General features: G+C 42.6%; 1 protein-coding gene across 1 annotated transcript in view; it reads left to right on the plus strand.

The window, feature by feature from the left end:
* Positions 1-19,321, plus strand: part of ARFGEF3 (ARFGEF family member 3) — a 177,319-nt gene that overhangs the window by 154,845 nt on the left and 3,153 nt on the right. The window contains exons 28-34 of the mRNA XM_029943237.1: positions 4,659-4,787; positions 6,628-6,804; positions 8,589-8,703; positions 9,507-9,609; positions 9,852-9,983; positions 12,265-12,386; positions 15,788-17,009. Coding sequence (XP_029799097.1) covers positions 4,659-4,787; positions 6,628-6,804; positions 8,589-8,703; positions 9,507-9,609; positions 9,852-9,983; positions 12,265-12,386; positions 15,788-17,009 — 2,000 coding nt within the window. The remainder of the gene's footprint in view (positions 1-4,658; positions 4,788-6,627; positions 6,805-8,588; positions 8,704-9,506; positions 9,610-9,851; positions 9,984-12,264; positions 12,387-15,787; positions 17,010-19,321) is intronic.

Genomic DNA, 19,321 nt, shown 5'->3' on the forward strand with positions numbered 1-19,321 from the left:
GTCTAATTACATGAAATAGAAGTTGGGGTTCTGATTTTTTACTTTGCTTATCCATTTGGAGTGTCATTGTAACTACTGTGTTGTAAATGATGGAAAATAATTGCATATGTTAAAAAATAGTGTTATATTCTAAAAAAAATAAATATAAATAAATAAATAATTAAAAAAATAAAAAATAAAAACATCACTTGATGTCGTGTTTCCAAACCCATCCTTTTCTGTTTCCATCAAAACTCAGTACGAATCTGCAGATTCCACTAACTATAGTTTCTAACTCTGAATTCTCTATAATTTAGCAAATTGGAATGTGGTTGCATTGGTACTTAAATTGGCTGGTAATTGTCTTTAATACCTTCTAGGAAACACAATCATTATATAATTACTTCCTGCAGGACTATTTGGTTAGAGACTGGGGAAATTAAGCTACTACTGAAGAGAGGATCTATTTGTGGCTGGTGGAACTGAAAGCTCATTAAAAGAATAATTTCAAAGAATGTGTTTCAAATTAGTTCCCATGTAATTTCCTGTGGATTGGAGTTCAGTCTGGTAACTTGGGGACATTTTCAGATGGGTTGACTCATGCTCACGCTTGCTGTCTTCTGAGTCCGTCAACCCTGCCCTCTTCTAGATCTAGAAATGGAAATTATATCCTTCACGATATAATCTATCACAGGTTGTTTCAAACGCTTGCAGAAGGACTTTTGGGGGGAGGTTTTTTTTAAATTTGCTTTTTAGTTTTTAATTTTTGTTTTCTTTTTCTATTATAAATTCACTTATGAGAGTAGGGATTATAAACAGTAAAACCTCACTAATTTAGAATACTTTTAAGGAAGAACCATAGGAAAGAATAGCTAGTGGAGAGAACAGTGAAAATATTGGAAGTTGGCTGGATGTTGCCTAAGAGAGGTTTCATTTAATGATTAGTTACGAATAATTTTTACTTAGTCTCTTAAACCTCCTGCCCAGACAATGATAAACAGATGCTAACGTTGTTTATCTCTAATACAGTGTTTACAACAGTTGTAAATGGGTCGAACAGTTGTGTAGAGTTGCTGTCAGGAACCCCTTTTCCATTTGTGCAAATCATTGACCCATTGTTTCTCCTAGACAGCCCCTCTTTTTCTGGATAAGGTTCCACTGAACACCTATCTAAAGTTTTCCACGTTATCAATTCATCAGGCCTTTAAAGTTACAGTTACATATGAAATATTGCTAGACCAGAGAAAGGAATTAAAGCAAAGGCTCTGAGTATTTAAAATTGTTACATTCTTAGATGCTATTCCTTTGGTTTCCAAAAGCAAATAATTTCCTTTTTTTTTCTTTTGCCTTATGGAAATTTCAGAGATGGATAAAACTAGATAGAATGGCATAATGAACCCTCATGTGCCCATCATCCAGCTTCAACTACTAGATATTTACACACACACCCTCCCTCTGTTCCCTCCATTTCCTCTGTTTTAGATCAAATCACTATAGCATTTCATCTGAAAATGTTTCAGTATGTGTTCTTTAAAGATAACAAACATAACCATTAATTCCATGGTCATGCCTAAAAATAATAATTCTTTAATATCAAATATCCATTCAGTGTTCTATTTCCTATTTTCTTATGTCAGTTAATTTTCAGGATTCACATAAAATCTCCACTACACATTTCTTAAATCCTTTGCAATCTCTAGATTTTCCTCTTCAACTCTTTCTCCTTCCTTGGCAATTCACTTGTTAAAGAAGTACAGGCCAGGGTCCCATGGAGTTTTCCATGTGGACTTATTTGATTGGACCCTTATAGCAGTGCAGAACATGTGATTCTGTCCTCTGAACTTCCTGTAAATTAGCTTCTTCACATCTGCTTATATTTTGAGATTCGAGAGCATTTGTCATCTAATATTATTTATTGTCCATGGGTTTGGTTTTGCTTCCTATTAATAGAGATATTCAAAATTGTGGAAGTAGTTTTTTTAATAGGAATTTTAAAAAATTTATTTATTTTGAGAGAGAGAGTATATGTGAGCATGAGTAGGGGAGGGGCAGAGAGAGAGTCCCAAGCAGGCTCCATGCTGAGCGTGGAACCTAACACAGTGCTCGATCTCATGAACTGCGAGATCATGACCTGAGCCAAAATCAAGAATCAGATGCTCAACTGACTGAGCCATCCCAGTACCCCATTTTAATGGGAATATTTAAAAGCTGTCATCTTCTAATACAGTTACATTTCACACGAAAATTAGAAGATTCAAAAATAAAATGGAGTGGGCTTTTTTAATATTCTAAGTCCTATTGGATGAAGCTAGAGTCCTTTCTCTGTATCAGTTATCTGACCTGCAGGCTTACATATCTCCAAGGGCACTCGTGAACAGGAATGTTGCTCAGATAGTGCTTAGGTAAATGCAAATTAAAATTATTTGGATCTAATACAAAGAATCTCCTGCTTTTTCCCTTGCCTAGTGATGAACAACACTAAAAGTATCTTGTTTTAAAAATGAAACTCCAGGGGTGCCTGGGTAGCACAGTCCCCTTAAGCATCTGACTTTTGATTTCAGCTCAGGTCATGATCCCAGGGTTTATGAGATGGAGCCCCACGTCAGGCTCTAAACTGACAGCATCAAGCCTGCTTGGGATTCTCTGTCTCCCTCTCTCTTTGCCCCTCCCCTACTCTCATGTGCATGCAAGCATGCTCTCTCAAAAGAAATAAAAATGAAATCTGAAGAGGAGAAAGAGGAACTGTGTACTGGGGTGTGCTGCCCTGGGCTTATGATTCTTTTGATGCTGTGTGGACCGTTCCCCATCTGTGAGCGATAAGGGCAGTGATTTGCATGGACACAGGATGAGAGCGTGCCAGCAGCACCACCTGCAATGTGGACAGGTAAATTGAAAATAATGTATAGATTGCCAAAAAAAAAAAAAAGGAGATACTAGAGATGAATGATAGGCCCTTGGGAAAAATGAGGTGTAGAGAAAAGCAAAGAAAATAGACTAGCGCACATAAGCAACAAAAGAAAAAAAATGGATGGCTCAGACTTCATCAAAATTAAAGACTTTTTTGCATCGAAGGACATTATCCAGAAAGGTCAGTCAAAAAAATAGAGGAGAACATATTTGTAAGTCCAATTTATAAGCCTTTAATATCCAGAATATATAAAGAAGCCCTAAAACTCAACAAGACAACAAATCTAAAAATGGGCAAAGGACAGTAATTTCTCAAATATAACAAATGGCCAATTGGCACATGAAAAGATGCTCCACATCATTAGTCTTTAGGGAAATCTAAATCAAAACCACAGTAAATACCAGTTCACACCTACTAGAATGGCTGGCTACAGTTAAAACAATAAAAAATAAGTGTCGGCAAGAATGTGGAGAAACTAGAACCCTCGTGGGAATGTAAAATGTTATGGCCTCTATGGAAAACAGTTCAGTGTTTCTTCAAAAAGCTAAACAGAATGACCAGGTGACCCAGAAATTTCTCTTTTGGGTCTTCTCTACCCTGAGGAATCGAGAGACTGAAAAAGATGTTTACACACCAATGTTCCCTGCTGCCTTGTTCACCATAGCCAAGTGTGAACCACCAAGTGTCCATCAACAGATGAACAAACAAAACGTGATATACAATGCAATATTATTCATCCATCGAAAGGAATGAGTCCTAATACACACTCCAACACGGATGGACCCTGAAAACCTTATGCAAAGTGAGATGAGCCAGACACAGAACCAAATACTGTAGGATTCTACGTATATGAAATACCCAGAGTAGGCAAAGTCATAACGACAGAAAGTAGGGTAGACTTTACAGTCTACAGTCTCTCAATTCCTTAGGGTAGAGGCCCCGGAGAGAAATTTCTGGGTCATCTGGTCATTCTGTTGAGCTTTTTGAAGTACCAAACTGTTTTCCATAAAGGCCACACCAGAGGCTGGAGTAAGGGGAGAATGGAAAGTTACTGCTTAATATTTGTAGGTTTTCTGTTTGAGATGATGAAAAAGCTTTGGAAATAGGTAGTGGGGATGGTTGCACAAAGCGATACATTTAATTAATACCACTGAATTGTATACATAATTATGTATAGAGTTAAAGCAGCAAATTTTTATGTATTTATAATAAAATAATTTTTTAAAAAAAGATATACTTAGGGGTACCTGGATGGCTCAGTCAGTTATGCATTTGACTTCGGCTCAGGTCATGATCTCATGGTCTGTGAGTTCGAGCCCCATGTCGGGATCTGTGCTGACAGCTCAGAGCCTGGAGCCTGCTTCAGATCCTGTGTCTCCCTCCCTCTCTGCCCCACCCCTCTCACGTTCTTTCTCAAAAATAAACATTAAAAAGCTTTTTTTAAAGATATACTTGGTTGATACAAAAGGATATTTTATTGTTTTGGTATTGTCGGCTTCCAAGAAATCTGACAGTTGGTTCAATATAGAATTTATCACATCACTTTCTTCCTGTAGGGGAATAAGAAGAAATTGGGGCATTTTTTGCCCTTTGACTTTGTTAGAATGTGTAAATCATAGTCTGTCCTTGCTGTAGACACTGCGGGCTACCCCACTGGGAGATGCCTCACATCCATACAGCACACTGCTAATCTAACGATTTTAGTTTGGTCTTATGATGATTCTGTATTACGGTTAATGGGATTTCACAGACATCTACTTCCGCTCTCCAGGGCTGATAGAAGTCTGGATCATCCTGCTGGAGCAGCTAACGGCAGCTGTGTCCAACTGTCCACGGCAGCACCAGCCACCCACCCTGGATTTACTCTTTGAGCTGTTGAGAGATGTTACCAAAACACCTGGTAAGAATGTCTATGTCTGTCTTTCAGGGGGAGTGCTTATGCATATGACTTTTTTTAGGAGGGTAATTGTGAGTGTCTGCTTGTTTCACAGCTACATCCCTGGACTTGGGGCAGAGCTCCATGCATCATAGATTCTCAGTAAATACCTGTTGAATGGCTATGATGCAGTGATGTATAAGATATGCCCTGTTATTGTTTCCATGTCTTCCCACTAGTCCACTTATAAATCATGCGTGCTACCCAGTCAGTTGGGCGTGTTGGACTCCCACAATAATCAGGCGAGGGGTGTTGGCTTTGCGCTGTCCCAGGATTAGTCTTCCTCTTTGACTGGATCTTACATGCTCTTGGCCCAGGGCTGTCAGTAGGACTCATGGGGTCTCCAGTGACATAAACAAACCATATGTATGTGTGTGTACACACATACATGTACATATACACACACACATATATATGTATGCAATATTAAGACTGCAAGATCTTTTTATTTTTATTTTAGAGCACGCAAGCAGGGGAGAGGGGAAGAGGAAGAAAGAGAACATTAAACAGACTCCACACTCAGTGCAGAGGCCAGGGCAAGGCTCAGTCCCACACCCCTGAGATCGTGACCTGAGCCAAAATCAAGAGTTGAGCACTCAACCAACTGAGCCACCCAGGGGCCCCAAGACAGCAAGATTTTGAATGTATAAAGGTCAAATGTGATTAGATTTAGAAAAAGACATTTAGTGGTCATCTAGTACCTTAGTACTACAGGAAAAGAATGGCCCTCAGGAATTTATTCTCTCGAATTAATCAAATTTAGCATGTACATGTACACATGCAGATTTTCCCAAGATCCAAAAAACTACAGAAATCAGAACCAGAAATGAACCCACCAGTTAATACCTTAGTAGTAAGAATAAGTTTGAGTAAGTTTCATATTTATCATAAACTAATGAAGTCTTGATAATGTTCTAAGTTAATAGATAAAGTGTATATATAATGATGCTTGCTGAAATATATTGAATACCAAAAAAATTATGAAGATCCTAAATGGGTTAAGTAAATTCTGTTAAGAGCATATAAATATTCTACAGACATTAAAATGAGTATCTGTGAATATTTAAAGTATATATACTATGGAGTACAATATCAAATTTATGACATTTTATGCATTTATAAATATACATGTACATTCAAAAAGACTAGAAGTCAAACATCAAAATGTGATTATCTATGTGGGTGAGGCTTTTTCTTCTTTGTATTCTCATGTGTTTTCTGGATGCCTTACTTTTGTAATCAGACTTTGAAAATCCATCACTTTCACAAGGATTTTCATTATAGCATTGTCCATAAAGCAAAAGCTTAGGAACACCTTAAATGTCCAGATAAGTGACTGTTATGTGTATGTACAATGGAATAGTAGGGGGCAGTCACAATGAAGAATATTTAAATTTGCTAACAACGGAATGATCTCTAACACATGTTAACGTGTTTCTGAATGTTTCATATAGACATATGTACTTACACTTTAGAGGGTATTTTCTTATGTGTATATGTATCTGTATGTTTATATCTGGGGACTGAAGTCAATCAGGTGATCCTTTAGCCTTATTGGTATTTGAATATTTTTATGAACTTATTCATGTGTCATTTTCATAAGTAAAATCATCAGAAACAAGAAAAATGCCACCAAAGACCACATATATCCCACTCAGTAGTAAATTCTTTTCCCTTGCAGCTTCTCAGAGAGTGGGGGACGCCTGTGAAAGAGACGGGCAGTGCCCGGCGATGGCGGGAGCGTCCCCTCTCACTACCAAAGAGCTCTGCGACCCCAGTTCTCATGCTGACTTTTCTTTTCCAGGACCCGGGTTTGGGATCTACGCTGTGGTTCACCTTCTCCTCCCTGTGATGTCCCTTTGGCTCCGGCGTAGCCATAAAGATCATTCGTACTGGGATGTGGCTTCTGCTAATTTCAAGCATGCCATTGGCCTGTCCTGTGAGCTGGTGGTGGAGCACATTCAGAGCTTCATACACTCAGGTATCTATGGCGCCACCGCAGGCCACGCTGAGGCTTTGTTTTGCAGGAAGCATCATCATTTAAAAGTGCTCTAAATACCAGTGTGTGGGGGCGCCTGGGTGGCTCAGTCGGTTAAGCCTCCGGCTTCGACTCAGGTCAGATCTCACATTCATGGGTTCGAGCCCCGCGTCAGGCTCTGTGTGCTAACAGCTAGCTCAGAGCCTGGAGCCTGCTTCCAGTTCTGTGTCTCCTTCTCTCTCCGCCCCTCCCCCTCTCATGCTCTGTCTCTCTCTGTATTAAAAATAAAATATTTAAAAAATATTTATCTAAATACCAGTGTATGATTCTTGCCTGTAAATGATTGAAATAGAATTATATGGTCACTGCCTACCTTCTTGTGGGTGATCAAAATGAAAATACATATATGACTAAAAATAAAATGTCATCTAGTTAAGTCTGTGCATGAGGGGAGGCAAGTTCAAATACATAATATGTTAAAAAAGTGACAGGAGTAGATCTTCCTGCTTCATCTGGGGAGGCTAAATGGCGGGGATAAGATTTTAGAACAGCCTAAATTATAGGCAAGAAGTTGTTTCAGAGCTCAGGGGCGAACTGTCTTATCTGTGGTGCTTTGGAAAACATCACCAAGTGTGTGGTAGATAGTATACTGAAGTCAGCAGAGCAGGAGCTAGAGGCAAGAGAAATGGGTCAGCTGTGGTACCAGTGGGGCAACATCTGTGAAATCTAGATTCTTGCTCATGGTTCTTCATAGGAACAGTTGGAAGTTTGAGAACCTAAGAAAAAGCACTGTTAACCCTAGAAGGTATCATTCCATATGCCGGGGCACCTGGTGGCTCAGTTAAGCATCCACCTCTTGATTTCAGCTCAGGTCATGAGATCAAGCCCCACCACTAGCTCTGCACTGACAGTGAGGAGCTTGCTCAGAATTCTCTCTCAGCCCCCCACCCCCACAAGAAATAAGCACTAAAAAGTAATTCTATATGCCTCTTTTCTTTATAAAAGAAGAGATGAGGTAAGAGAATCTCTTGTTGGAGAACTTAGAAAATCTTTTGAAACATTCACCCCAAGGGAGAGTCAAAAAGCAAAGATAAGAAATGGTAGCTATGCTAAGTTTAAGGACAGTTTGCCCCACAAAAAAGAAAAGTGGATTTTTCCACATGTAAGTACTAACTATCCGTACGGGTAGATGTTCTCATCTGGATCGTTGCGCTTTGCACAGGACAGAACCTTGAGGGTCCTACTGGAAATTGAATCTGTGGCATCACAAGAATGTTGAGGGAAAGAATACAGACGTAGTCCTTGAATTGGACAAATAGAATGTAATTTGGGGAAGGCTCACCTTCTTTGGTCTGGAGAGAGTGCGCCAGACTGAAAAGTTGAAACAGTGGTAAGACGGGAGAGGTTTTGTTTGCTGAGCATTGAACTCAGTTTACTTAGGCTATCAGCAAAAAGGAAGGTATGCGTCTCATTTTCCTCTTTTTTGTTTTTTGAAGAATTTAAATTTTTTTTTTTTACTAGCTCCTATTCAGGCTGTATATGCTACATTCTGCCTACTTAGACATTATTATGAATTATATGCTTAACTTTGTACCTCAACCCATAAAAGCAAACCACATATTTCATCTAGAAATGGTAATACAAGCTAAAATTGAGTTTAAAAACTCTAGGAAAATTACTTTTCTCCCAGGTGCTTATAAGACTTCCTCCTTTTGCTACAGATGCCATTTCAGCCCCCTCCTTTACAACACTATTGAGTGAAATCTTGGTCTGTCTTCTCCCTTTAGACATCAGGTATGAGAGCATGATCAACACGATGCTGAAGGACCTGTTTGAGTTACTGGTGGCGTGTGTGGCCAAGCCCACGGAGACCATCTCCCGGGTGGGCTGCTCCTGCATTAGGTGAGAAAAAGGTTCTCTGCTCTCCACAAAATTAAGGGGTTTTATTATGAAATCCAAGAAAACTAAATTCTTTTGTTACAGAAATCTACTCTTTGGATTGCTTTCTGTAAGTAAAACTGACATATATACATATATGTATACATATACACACTTTACACTAATAATTCCTCATTTCAGGTTTAATCAGCAAATATTTATTGTGTTAGGCATTATATATCCCGCTGCATAAGTAGTAAGATCCCTACCCTCGAGAGGATTTAGCCTTTTCTGAAAGACATAACAAAAAGACCCATGAAAAATGATAATAGTAAGGAGTTACCATCCACGCCAAAAAGGGGCAGGAGGACCGGGGAGCAGGGTGGTCAGCAAGGGCTTTTCGTATTAATGACACTTGGGTCAGATCCCCCGAGATAGGTAAGCTTTTGATCGGTGGGGACTCACAAGCAAAGCATCACAAACATAAGCATGCAGAGTTACAAGCGACAGGAGGCTTTTTGTGAGTTTGGTTGTCATTTGTAGAGGAGTGGTAGAAAATGGAGCTAGAATGGAAAAATTAGCACAGAATATATATACAGCCTTGCATGCGAGCTTAAACATTGCCCTGTTCATACTGGGGACCCACTGATATTTCTACAGTCACATACATGCTTTAGGAAACTGTGTTCGGACAATGGAATGTCACACATGGAAGACAGGGGTAAGGAGAGGCAGCGAGACTGGTATAAGTCTGTGCATGCGTCGGGAAGGGCTTACACCAGGTGACCACAGACATCCAGGATCTCTTCCCTCGTTTTCCTGGGCAGGTATGTCCTCGTCACAGCAGGCCCCGTGTTCACGGAGGAGATGTGGAGGCTGGCGTGCTGTGCCCTGCAGGACGCATTCTCGGCCACACTCAAGCCGGTCAAGGTAAAGTGCAGACAGGGGCAGCCAGAGCGGGATCCAGCCTTCCTCGGCCCCCTCCTGCCTGTCCAGTCGGGCATCCGGGTTCCACCTTCCTCCCCTGAGCAGGCCATCTCACCTGAAATCCTGCAGAGGGTGAGAAAGAAGTTGTCAGATCAGTGCTTTTGTCCCGGACGCAGGGACGGTGTCAGCTCAGGGAAGTGGGGGGCTGGATGCACCCAGGGAATGTCTGCTGTGTTTCTCCCTAGGATCTGCTGGGCTGCTTCCACAGCGGCACCGAGAGCTTCAGTGGGGAGGGCTGCCAGGTGAGGGTGGCGGCCCCGTCCTCCTCCCCCAGTGCGGAGGCCGAGTACTGGCGCATTCGAGCCATGGCTCAGCAGGTAAGGGCTGGGGCTTGTGATCCCGGGGGGCTTCTAGAAGCTTCTTCCTGAAGGTCTGGCATCACCAGACCGCTTTTCATTCCCTTAGGGACAGTGGCTCTGCGTCTTGTCAGTACTGTCCTTTATGAGAAATGCCTAGCCCAGTCAACAGCATTATGATGTCTCTTGCGCCCTCCAGTGCCCAGATCAGAAAGAGTCCTTTTTCTGCCTGACCACTTACACTTCATGCACCACTTGTCTTGCTTGGATTATCTGTATTTGCTTAAACATTGATGTTACTGCCAGACTGCGAGTGCCTAAGGATGGCGGACTGACTTGATTTTTTTTTTTCCTGAGATCTCTCATACAGAGCTTAACACAAGTTGCATACTTTCAGTGGAATGTCACTGATAAGTGAAATTAAAATATACTTACTCATGCAGGGATCACCATGTACCAATGGCTTTTTCTTCCGGCAGGTATCAGAGAACTCACAAAAGTTGGTTGTGATGATCTGAGGAGCAGAGAGTATATTCTGTGTATTTGCCCTGGTGTTCCTAGAGCAAGGAGTGTAGAAGGCACGTAGTCAACGTCTGCCGAGGCAGTGAGTTACTGAATCACAAAAGGCCTTCCAGCATTAGCGCTAACTACAGATTAGTCCCCAGACACTGGTGTGACATGTCAGTCTACCTCTAAGAAACCCTGCACGGGGCTTCCCGCAGTTATTGAACACTGTTCCTAAATTTACATGTGTTCATAATAGTGCGTGGGTGAGAATACCGTCGGTCATGTAATGGCAGCAGACATTTTGCACATATGTGTTTGGTCTGTTTAAGATATTAAGCAGTTATGGGGCACCTAGGTGGTTCAGTAGGTTGACGGTCTGACTCTTGATTTTGTCTCAGGTCATGATCCAAGCATGGGATTGAGACCCACGTTGGGCTCCACACTGAGCCTGCTTAAGATTCTCTCTCTTTATCCCTCTCCCCTGCCTCAAATAAGACAATAAATAAAATATTAAGCAATTTTATAAATGTATATGCAGTGTCAGATTGAATCCTTGAATAAGTATGTTCAAGTTATTTAGAAGAAATCGAGGTAGTGGTTATGTTCAGAGGCTCTCTTGCTCTACAAGATCTGTTTAAATTCTTAGTAAAACCTCCCCTTAGTACATCAATAATCCAGGATGCCCTGATTATCAGTTGAGAAGTTTCCCCAGCACTCTTACATAGCGTGACACCCTTCTACCTTCCGCTTCTCCCATCAACACTCACCATATCCCAGGACATGACGGTTGTGCTGTTCTGAAGGGAGCAAGCACATCCCTCTGAAGCATCCGTGGCCAGTCCGTGGAGGCTGGAACTGAAGAAAGGTCAGAAGGCTGCAGTGAGGAACCACTCCCGTCCACAAGGCTGCGTGGACGGCTGCAGCAGCAAGGCACCGCCGAGGGGACGTCCTCGTGGGGTAGCTTCTCTCCTAGGAAGCCATTACGCTGCCAGAGACAGATGTTTCCCACGTGCGGACACATAGTTTCCAAACTATATACGTCACACAGTGAGAACACGGAGTCTTCTTCTGAAATAATAGATCATTCATGGAGAAGAAAGGCAGAGACTGCTTAGTGAACCTTTTACTTTTTAATATTTCTGTTTGCTTCCTCAGTCCCCAACCTTCCTCCCAGATAATCTGATAATGCTTACAAATGTTGGAAAGGAAACATTTCTTAAGACTACTTCCATTTCCAAAGGGAAGTAGGGAAGGTCTGTGAAATCATGTAAAACGGGATCATGGAGGTCAGAATTGATACGTGGTTACTATTTTCTTATAGTCACTTCTCCCACAATCTGGCAGAGGAGCAGGTCCACATCAGTAGTCCCGACAGGAGGTCCTAATTAAAATTTCTTATTCTTGTGTTGGATAGAATATAATGTCAAAATCAGAGGGTTGTGGTGGGTTTTTTTTTTTTTAAACACAGGCCCTCTTTATTAATCCGTGTTAAATAATAATAAATAGCAGCACCTACTCTTTGGAGTGTATTGAACTGTCATGTGATAAAAGTAGTAGTATTAGTATTAGCCTCTAACTTCTGAATATTTACTGTTCTAATACTATGTGTACTTAATACACAAATATGAATTCTCTCAACAAACATACCAGGTAGGAAACCTCAATATCAACCTTATTTTATAGTGAGACAATGAGTAGAGAGACAAAGCAACTCGCAGGGCCACCCAGCTGATCCCTGGTGGCGTCAGGCCGAGGACGGCGGAGCTCTGACCTGTGCCCTTGCGTGCCTCTGCAGGTGTTCATGCTGGACACCCAGTGCTCACCGAAGACTCCAAACAACTTCGACCACGCTCAGTCCTGTCAGCTCATCATTGAGCTGCCTCCTGACGAGAAGCCCAACGGTCACACCAAGAAGAGGTGAGCAGCTAACCAGCTCGGACATGCCGGGGACTTATAGCAAGCAAAGCTCACTTATTTTCCATTCTGGCTCATTGTCATCCAAGCTTTGGCTAAGAATGCTGGAGACATTTATAGAGTCCTTTAGCCAAGCTTTTCACAGAAAACTGTTCACGTTTTCATCAAAGTTTCCACATTTCACATGTACTAACTTGCTAGGGCCGCCATAACGAAGTACCACCGACTGTGGGACGGTGGGTTCAGACTTCAACATATGAATGGTGTCGGGGGTACACAACTCAGTGTATGTATAGGATTATCTATATTATACCCCTTTTTAAAAAACTGTAAGTGAGGCATGATTTATAATATTTCAGGGAGAAATATATCAACTTCTTCAGAGCAATACAGGAGACAGAACAATCTCTGCCTGCCGCAAGACTCGTGCCCTTTTAGTATTATCATCTTGCCTAAAAACTATTGTGCCTAGACTTGAAGGATCGTAGCCAGGACTGAAATTTCCATTTTTAAACTCCCAACACACGAATAGGAATGATGATAAGTAGTTGAGCACTATATGTGCAATACCACAGCTAGGTATTTTCACTCCCATTTTATCTACGAGGAATCATTCAGAGAGGCTGGGCCACCTACCCAGGGACATAGCCAAAGGGTGGCGCCACTTTGCATTCTTGGATTTGACTCTTACACACGATTCTTAACTTAGCACAGGACAGAGGACAAGAGGAGTTAGGCCTCGGGAAAGTTCATTTATATGCCCTCAAGTGCATCCTCAAAGAGCCCATATTGAAATCACCCATGGGGGGGGCGGGGGAAGACCTAAATCAAATTCAGATTATAATATGAATAAAGAGAAACCTGGGCGCAGTTTTTAAACCCCTTTGGCACCGATAGTCCTGAGCTTTAAGGTTATGAATCTGTTCCTCTCTGACCTGACATCAGCAGGTCTCAGGTCAGCCACTTGTTGTGCAGTTAACCCCTGCGGAGCGCTTTCCTGTGCACTTGGGATCAGAAGCTCTTCAAGGCCCCCTCCTTACAGGGTGTGCTCGATGCTGAGAAAAATGTTGAAACACTTGGGCACAACAAACTGAAAAATTATCTGTTGATTTTTGTTGGCTCCAGGTCTTTTTTATAAGGTAATTAAGAGTGGCTTGTCTATAAACAGTTATTTCACTTGTTTGGTATCTGTCTGAAATCTTGATCTCCTCAGTACTTACTCTTGCTACATCAGCTAGCTTGAACCTAAGAGGGTTTTCTGTCCTTTTGCACACACACATTTAGCCAAAGGGACTATCCCGGTTGATAAAGATCCTCCATAATTCAAACATTATTCAAAATTCAACCCTCTTTTTAAGTGTTTGCTGGTGAAGGGCTTTCCAGTTCTCAGAGAAGGTGACAGGTCATGTCTTCTGGGCTGTGGTGTTTTTACCTTCAGAAGGTTGATCATCTCACCCCTCTGGTTGTGGCTCTTGCTTCAGAGGTCCAGGCTGCCAGGGACACGGGGCTGAGGCGTCAGAGCCATTTCTCAAGGAGAACGTTCTGTCCAGGCACCTGCACTTAGAAAGAATAAGTTTTTGTTACTCGGTTTGTCTTGGACACTTACTGGGTGCTCCTCTCACCAGACATTTTCCCAGGCCCTGGGGACAAAGGCAAATAAAATACTGCCCTGGACCTAGAGGACTTAATACTGTAGTGAAACAGACAGACAAGGGTGTAGACTTCAGTAATTGGCGACAGGATTTCCCTTATAGTTAGCATCCTATAGTTGTAGACACAAAGTACTAGACCAACTTGGGGGCGTTTAGAGCCCTCTTCTTCAGAAAAATGCATATTCAGGGTTCCTAATACCTTAAATAAATTATCAGGGGGAAGATAAAAAATTAAAACTAATTAGTTAACTTATCAGAAGGGGGAATGGAGAGTTACTATGCAATGAGTATTGAGTTTAAGATGCAGGAGGTCTAGAAATAGATAATGGTGATGGTTACCCAACATTGCACATGTACATAAGGCCACTGAATTGTACTTTTTAAGGTGGTTAAAATAGCAACTTTATGTTATGTGCACTTTACCACCAAAACAGTTACTTAAGTGATTTGTTAGAAAAGGTCACAGTTTATAAGGGGTTCTTTGCTGCTCACTCATTCCATCTTTGCTGAGCCTACCGTGTTCCCTTAATGTACCACTGCACAAAGGGGCAGGTCAGCCTTTAAATGTATAGAAGCATTTGTGTTCTTTTCTGTTAAAAAAAAAAAAAAGTAATTTTTCAATGCAAGCTCATAACTAGTCATATTAACATAACGGTCAGATTTTTGAAATAAACATTAATAAGAGTTGTCATAATTTTATAATCATCCCATCATGGGAATGAGTTTGCCACATAATGGCATAAACTATTTTCATGGAATTCTAAGAGCAATGAAAAGAATGTGAAAGCACAAACCACATGGGTGAATTCAAATATTCAGTGAAAGGTAGTACCTGGAATTGAAATTGTTTTCTTAGTATAAGAATCCAACCAAAGAGAAAAGGCCACGTCAGCAAGGGGCATTTCTAAGGCTTCCTTATGTGGGCCGTGCCCTGATGAGGAAGAGCAGGAAGTTGTTTGTCCTTGTGACTGACGGGCTGTGCCTGCTTCTCTGCCAGGAGTCCTGGCCAGATGTCTAGGGAGGATTTGCCCCATCCCACGTAGGTGACATGAGGGCTCTCTCCATGGATCCAAATGAGCATTCGGGCCCCCAAAGGAGTCCCGTGGCCATGCTGGCAGGAAAGCACACAGAAGACAGTTCCGTGTGCTGAGTGAATGCTGCTTTCTCTCCTCAATTTGGTTTACAAGCTCACGCTCAATGACCTATTTCTTAATGTTGCAAATGTTTGGTTCTCCTCCATCTCACATGCTGGAAGCACCGAAGTTTTTACACATATGCCCCTAGAGGATTAACAGTTAATCCTGGGAAGCAAGTGTGGTCCCTAGAAAGCTAGACTTCCATGAGATTGCTAACAACTTTGAGTTTGAGAAAAAAGGCCAAAGGTGGAGAAGAAAACCAATTAAAATTCAGAGAATTGACCAGAAGTTATTTTCTTGTTTGACATTTTCTTACTTGTAGCTATGAAGGAAATAAAATGTCATATCCCATAAGTGTGCCTGTATTTAAGTTTTTATAAAACATTAATATTATAGCTCCTAGATTTTAAGAATTATCAGCAATCCCATTAATCGTGATGAAAATGGTTACCATGTAATGCCCCAAGAAGTTTTCCCTTTTTAAAAGAAAGCATTAAAATACAAGTAGTTTATAATTTCGCCTAGATCATTCTAAAACGTGTAACATCTGAATCTCTTCAAAGGACCTCATGTTCGGCAGAAGGCTACTGATCAATCTCTTTCTTTCCATTTGAAGCGTTTCTTTCAGGGAAATTGTGGTGAGCTTGCTCTCTCATCAAGTGTTACTCCAGAACTTATATGACATCTTGTTAGAAGAGTTCGTCAAGGGCCCCTCCCCTGGGGAGGAGAAGACGGTCCAGGTGCCCGAGGCCAAGCTGGCCGGCTTCCTCAGGTACATCTCCATGCAGAACTTGGCGGTCATCTTCGACCTGCTGCTGGACTCGTACCGGACGGCGAGGGAGTTTGACACCAGCCCTGGGCTGAAGTGCCTGTTGAAGAAGGTGTCCGGCATCGGAGGCGCTGCCAACCTCTACCGCCAGTCTGCAATGAGTTTTAATATTTATTTCCACGCACTGGTCTGTGCAGTTCTCACCAACCAAGAAACCATCACTGCCGAGCAAGTGAAGAAAGTCCTTTTTGAGGACGAGGAGAGAAGCACGGACTCCTCCCAGCAGTGTTCATCAGAGGATGAAGACATTTTTGAGGAGACTGCACAGGTGAGCCCCCCGAGAGGCAAGGAGAAGAGGCAGTGGAGGGCCCGGATGCCGTCGCTAAGTGTCCAGCCCATCAGCAACGCGGACTGGGTGTGGCTGGTCAAGAGGCTGCACCAGCTGTGCATGGAGCTGTCCACCAACTACATCCAGATGCACCTGGACCTGGAGAACAGCATGGAAGAGGCCCCCATCTTCAAGAGTGACCCATTCTTCATCCTCCCCTCCTTCCAGTCGGAGTCCTCCACCCCATCCACTGGGGGCTTCTCGGGGAAAGACACCCCTTCTGAGGACGACCGGAGTCAGACCCGTGATCACGCAGGCGAGTCTGGGAGCCTGAGGGTGGGCAGCGGGGACATGCTGCTGCTGCCCCCGAGCCCCAAGGTGGAGAAGAAGGATCCCAGCCGGAAGAAAGAATGGTGGGAGAACGCGGGTAACAAAATCTACACTATGGCGGCCGACAAAACCATTTCCAAGTTGATGACTGAATACAAGAAGAGGAAACAGCAGCATAACCTGCCCACGTTCCCCAAAGAGGTCAAGGTAGAGAAGAAGGGAGAGCCACTGGGTCCTCGGGGCCAGGACTCCCCACTGCTGCAGCGTCCACAGCACCTGATAGACCAAGGGCAGATGCGGCACTCCTTCAGCGCGGGCCCCGAGCTGCTGCGGCAGGAGAAGAGGCCCCGCTCCGGCTCCACCGGCAGCTCCCTGAGTGTGTCTGGGAGGGACGCGGAAGCACAGATCCAGGTGGGTTCCTGCGGGCCCAGGGTGCAGGGAGGCGCGCCTGGCAGTGCCCGAGGGAGGCTGGGTTCCCAGGGCCAGACAGTGGCAGACGTGTCCCCTTGCAGAACCCTCTCACCCATTCTCAGAGGTGACAGTTTCCCTCCAAAGTCAGAGGATTGCCTGAGCCTAAGACACAGTATCTATCTGAACCTGAAATGTGATTATTACATAATGTCAGGAATCATTTTTATGGGTTCGAAGAGACATGATTGAGAACTTGGAGCTCACCTGAATAAGTAAGATGAAGCTAAAGCTTCTAAAGTGAACATACGTTCTCTGGCATTGAGTCTGGAGTTTGTCATTCGAAGATGCACTGAAGAAACACCTAAATGAAAAAAGCAAAGTGTGTGTTAATATGTGGTTATACCAGTGAGCTCTCTTCATCTCAAGTTTTTCTAACCCATTCTGAGCACACAAAAATTCTCATTCCTTAGAGGGCTTTGAGCGTTTCTGTTCCCTCATATAGTTAGTATTTGTCATTCTGTGATGCGTCAAAAACTCAGCCTGAGAAGGAAACAGTGTTGGTATTGTTTGTTCAGTGTAAGACTTGAGAAATAGAGGGATCCAGAGTGATAAGGAGCCCTTTAAAAACACTTCTGGCATTTAGATTGTGGGCTCCTGTTGTAGGCATAAGTTAGAAGACCTTCAATCCTAGGAGTCTATGAAGCTGCACAAAAATGTATTCTTAGGATGAACATAAACTTGGACTCAGCATGAATCTTGCAAGATGCCTCATTTTTCTCTAAAGTATTTTGAACGTAGTACTAAACTTTAGAATCCACAAAAATCATCTTGGACTAGACTTTTTCCAGTCTAGTCTAACACAGACATATGGGAGTTTTATACCAGTTTACTAGGCACTCTAGCAACTGATAATTTAATGTCTCTTCATTAGGGGTGCCTGGGTAACTCGGTTGGTTAAGCCTCCTTCAGCTCAGGTCATAATCTCATAGTTCATGAGTTCGAGCCCCATGTCAGGCTCTGTGCTGACTGCTCAGAGCCTGGAGCCTGCTTCGGATTCTGTCTCCCTCCTTCTCTGCCCTTCCCCCCTCCCCATCTCACAAAAAAAAATAAAGTTTCTTCTTTATGAGAAGGCAAGAGAGTTTTTAAAAATCTGAGGATGACAGCTTTGTAGTAGAGGCTAAAGTCTGGCATTCCTCAAAAAACTATCAGTAGAACTCCCCTATGACCCAGCAGTGGCATTGTTTGGGATTTACCCAAGGGATACAGAAGTGCTGATGCATAGGGACACATGTACCCCAATGTTCATAGCAGCAGTCTCAGCAATAGCCAACTAATGGAAAGAGCCTAAATGTCCATCAACTGATGAATGGATCAAGATGTGGTTTATATATATACAATGGAGTATTACATGGCCATGAGAAAGAATGAAATCTGGCCATTTGTAGCAAAGTGGATGGACCTTGAGGGTGTCATGCTAAGCAAGATAAGCCAGGTAGAGAAGGACAGATACCATAGGTTTGCACTTATAGGTCTAACAGGAGAAACCTAACGGAGGACCATGGGGAGGGGAAAGGGGGAGGGAGAGAGAGAGGGAGGGAGGGAGGCAAATCAAGGGGGACTCTTAAATACAGAAAAAGAACTGAGGGCTGAAGGGGGAGGGGGGAAGGTGAAGGGGGCGATGGTCATGGAGGAGAGCACTGTGGGGAAGAGCACTGGGGGTTATATGGAAACTAATATGACAATAAACTATATACACAAAAAAACCTGAGAAATAAATAAGATTTTTATACAGGCATACCCTGGAGATACTGCAAGTTTGGGTCCAGACCACTGCAATAAAGCAAATGTCAAAGCATGTCAAATGAATTTTTTGATTTCCCAGTGCGTATAAAAGTTACATTTACATGATGCTGTAAAGTGTACAATAGCATTATGTCGAAAAATATATGTACACATACCTTAATTTTTTAAATATTGCTAAAAGATCATCTGAGTTTTTAACACGTCAATCTTCTTGCTGGTGGAGGGCCTTGCCTCCATGTTGATGGCTGCTGACTGCGCAGGGTGGTGGCGGCTGAAAGGTTGGGGTGGCTGTGGCACTTTCTTAAAATAAGGCGACAATAAGGCTTGCTGCAGTGACTCTTAACATATTACTCTTTGACATATACATGCAATGCTGTTTGATAGCATTGTACCCACACTAGAACTACTTTCAAAATGGGAATCTGTCAACTCAAACCCCACCACTGCTTCGTCAACTAAGCGTGTGTTGTATTCTAAGTCCTCTGTTGTCATTTCAATAATCTTCATGG

The sequence above is a fragment of the Suricata suricatta genome, chromosome 7, assembly GCF_006229205.1.
Source record: "Suricata suricatta isolate VVHF042 chromosome 7, meerkat_22Aug2017_6uvM2_HiC, whole genome shotgun sequence".
Taxonomy (NCBI): domain Eukaryota; kingdom Metazoa; phylum Chordata; class Mammalia; order Carnivora; family Herpestidae; genus Suricata; species Suricata suricatta.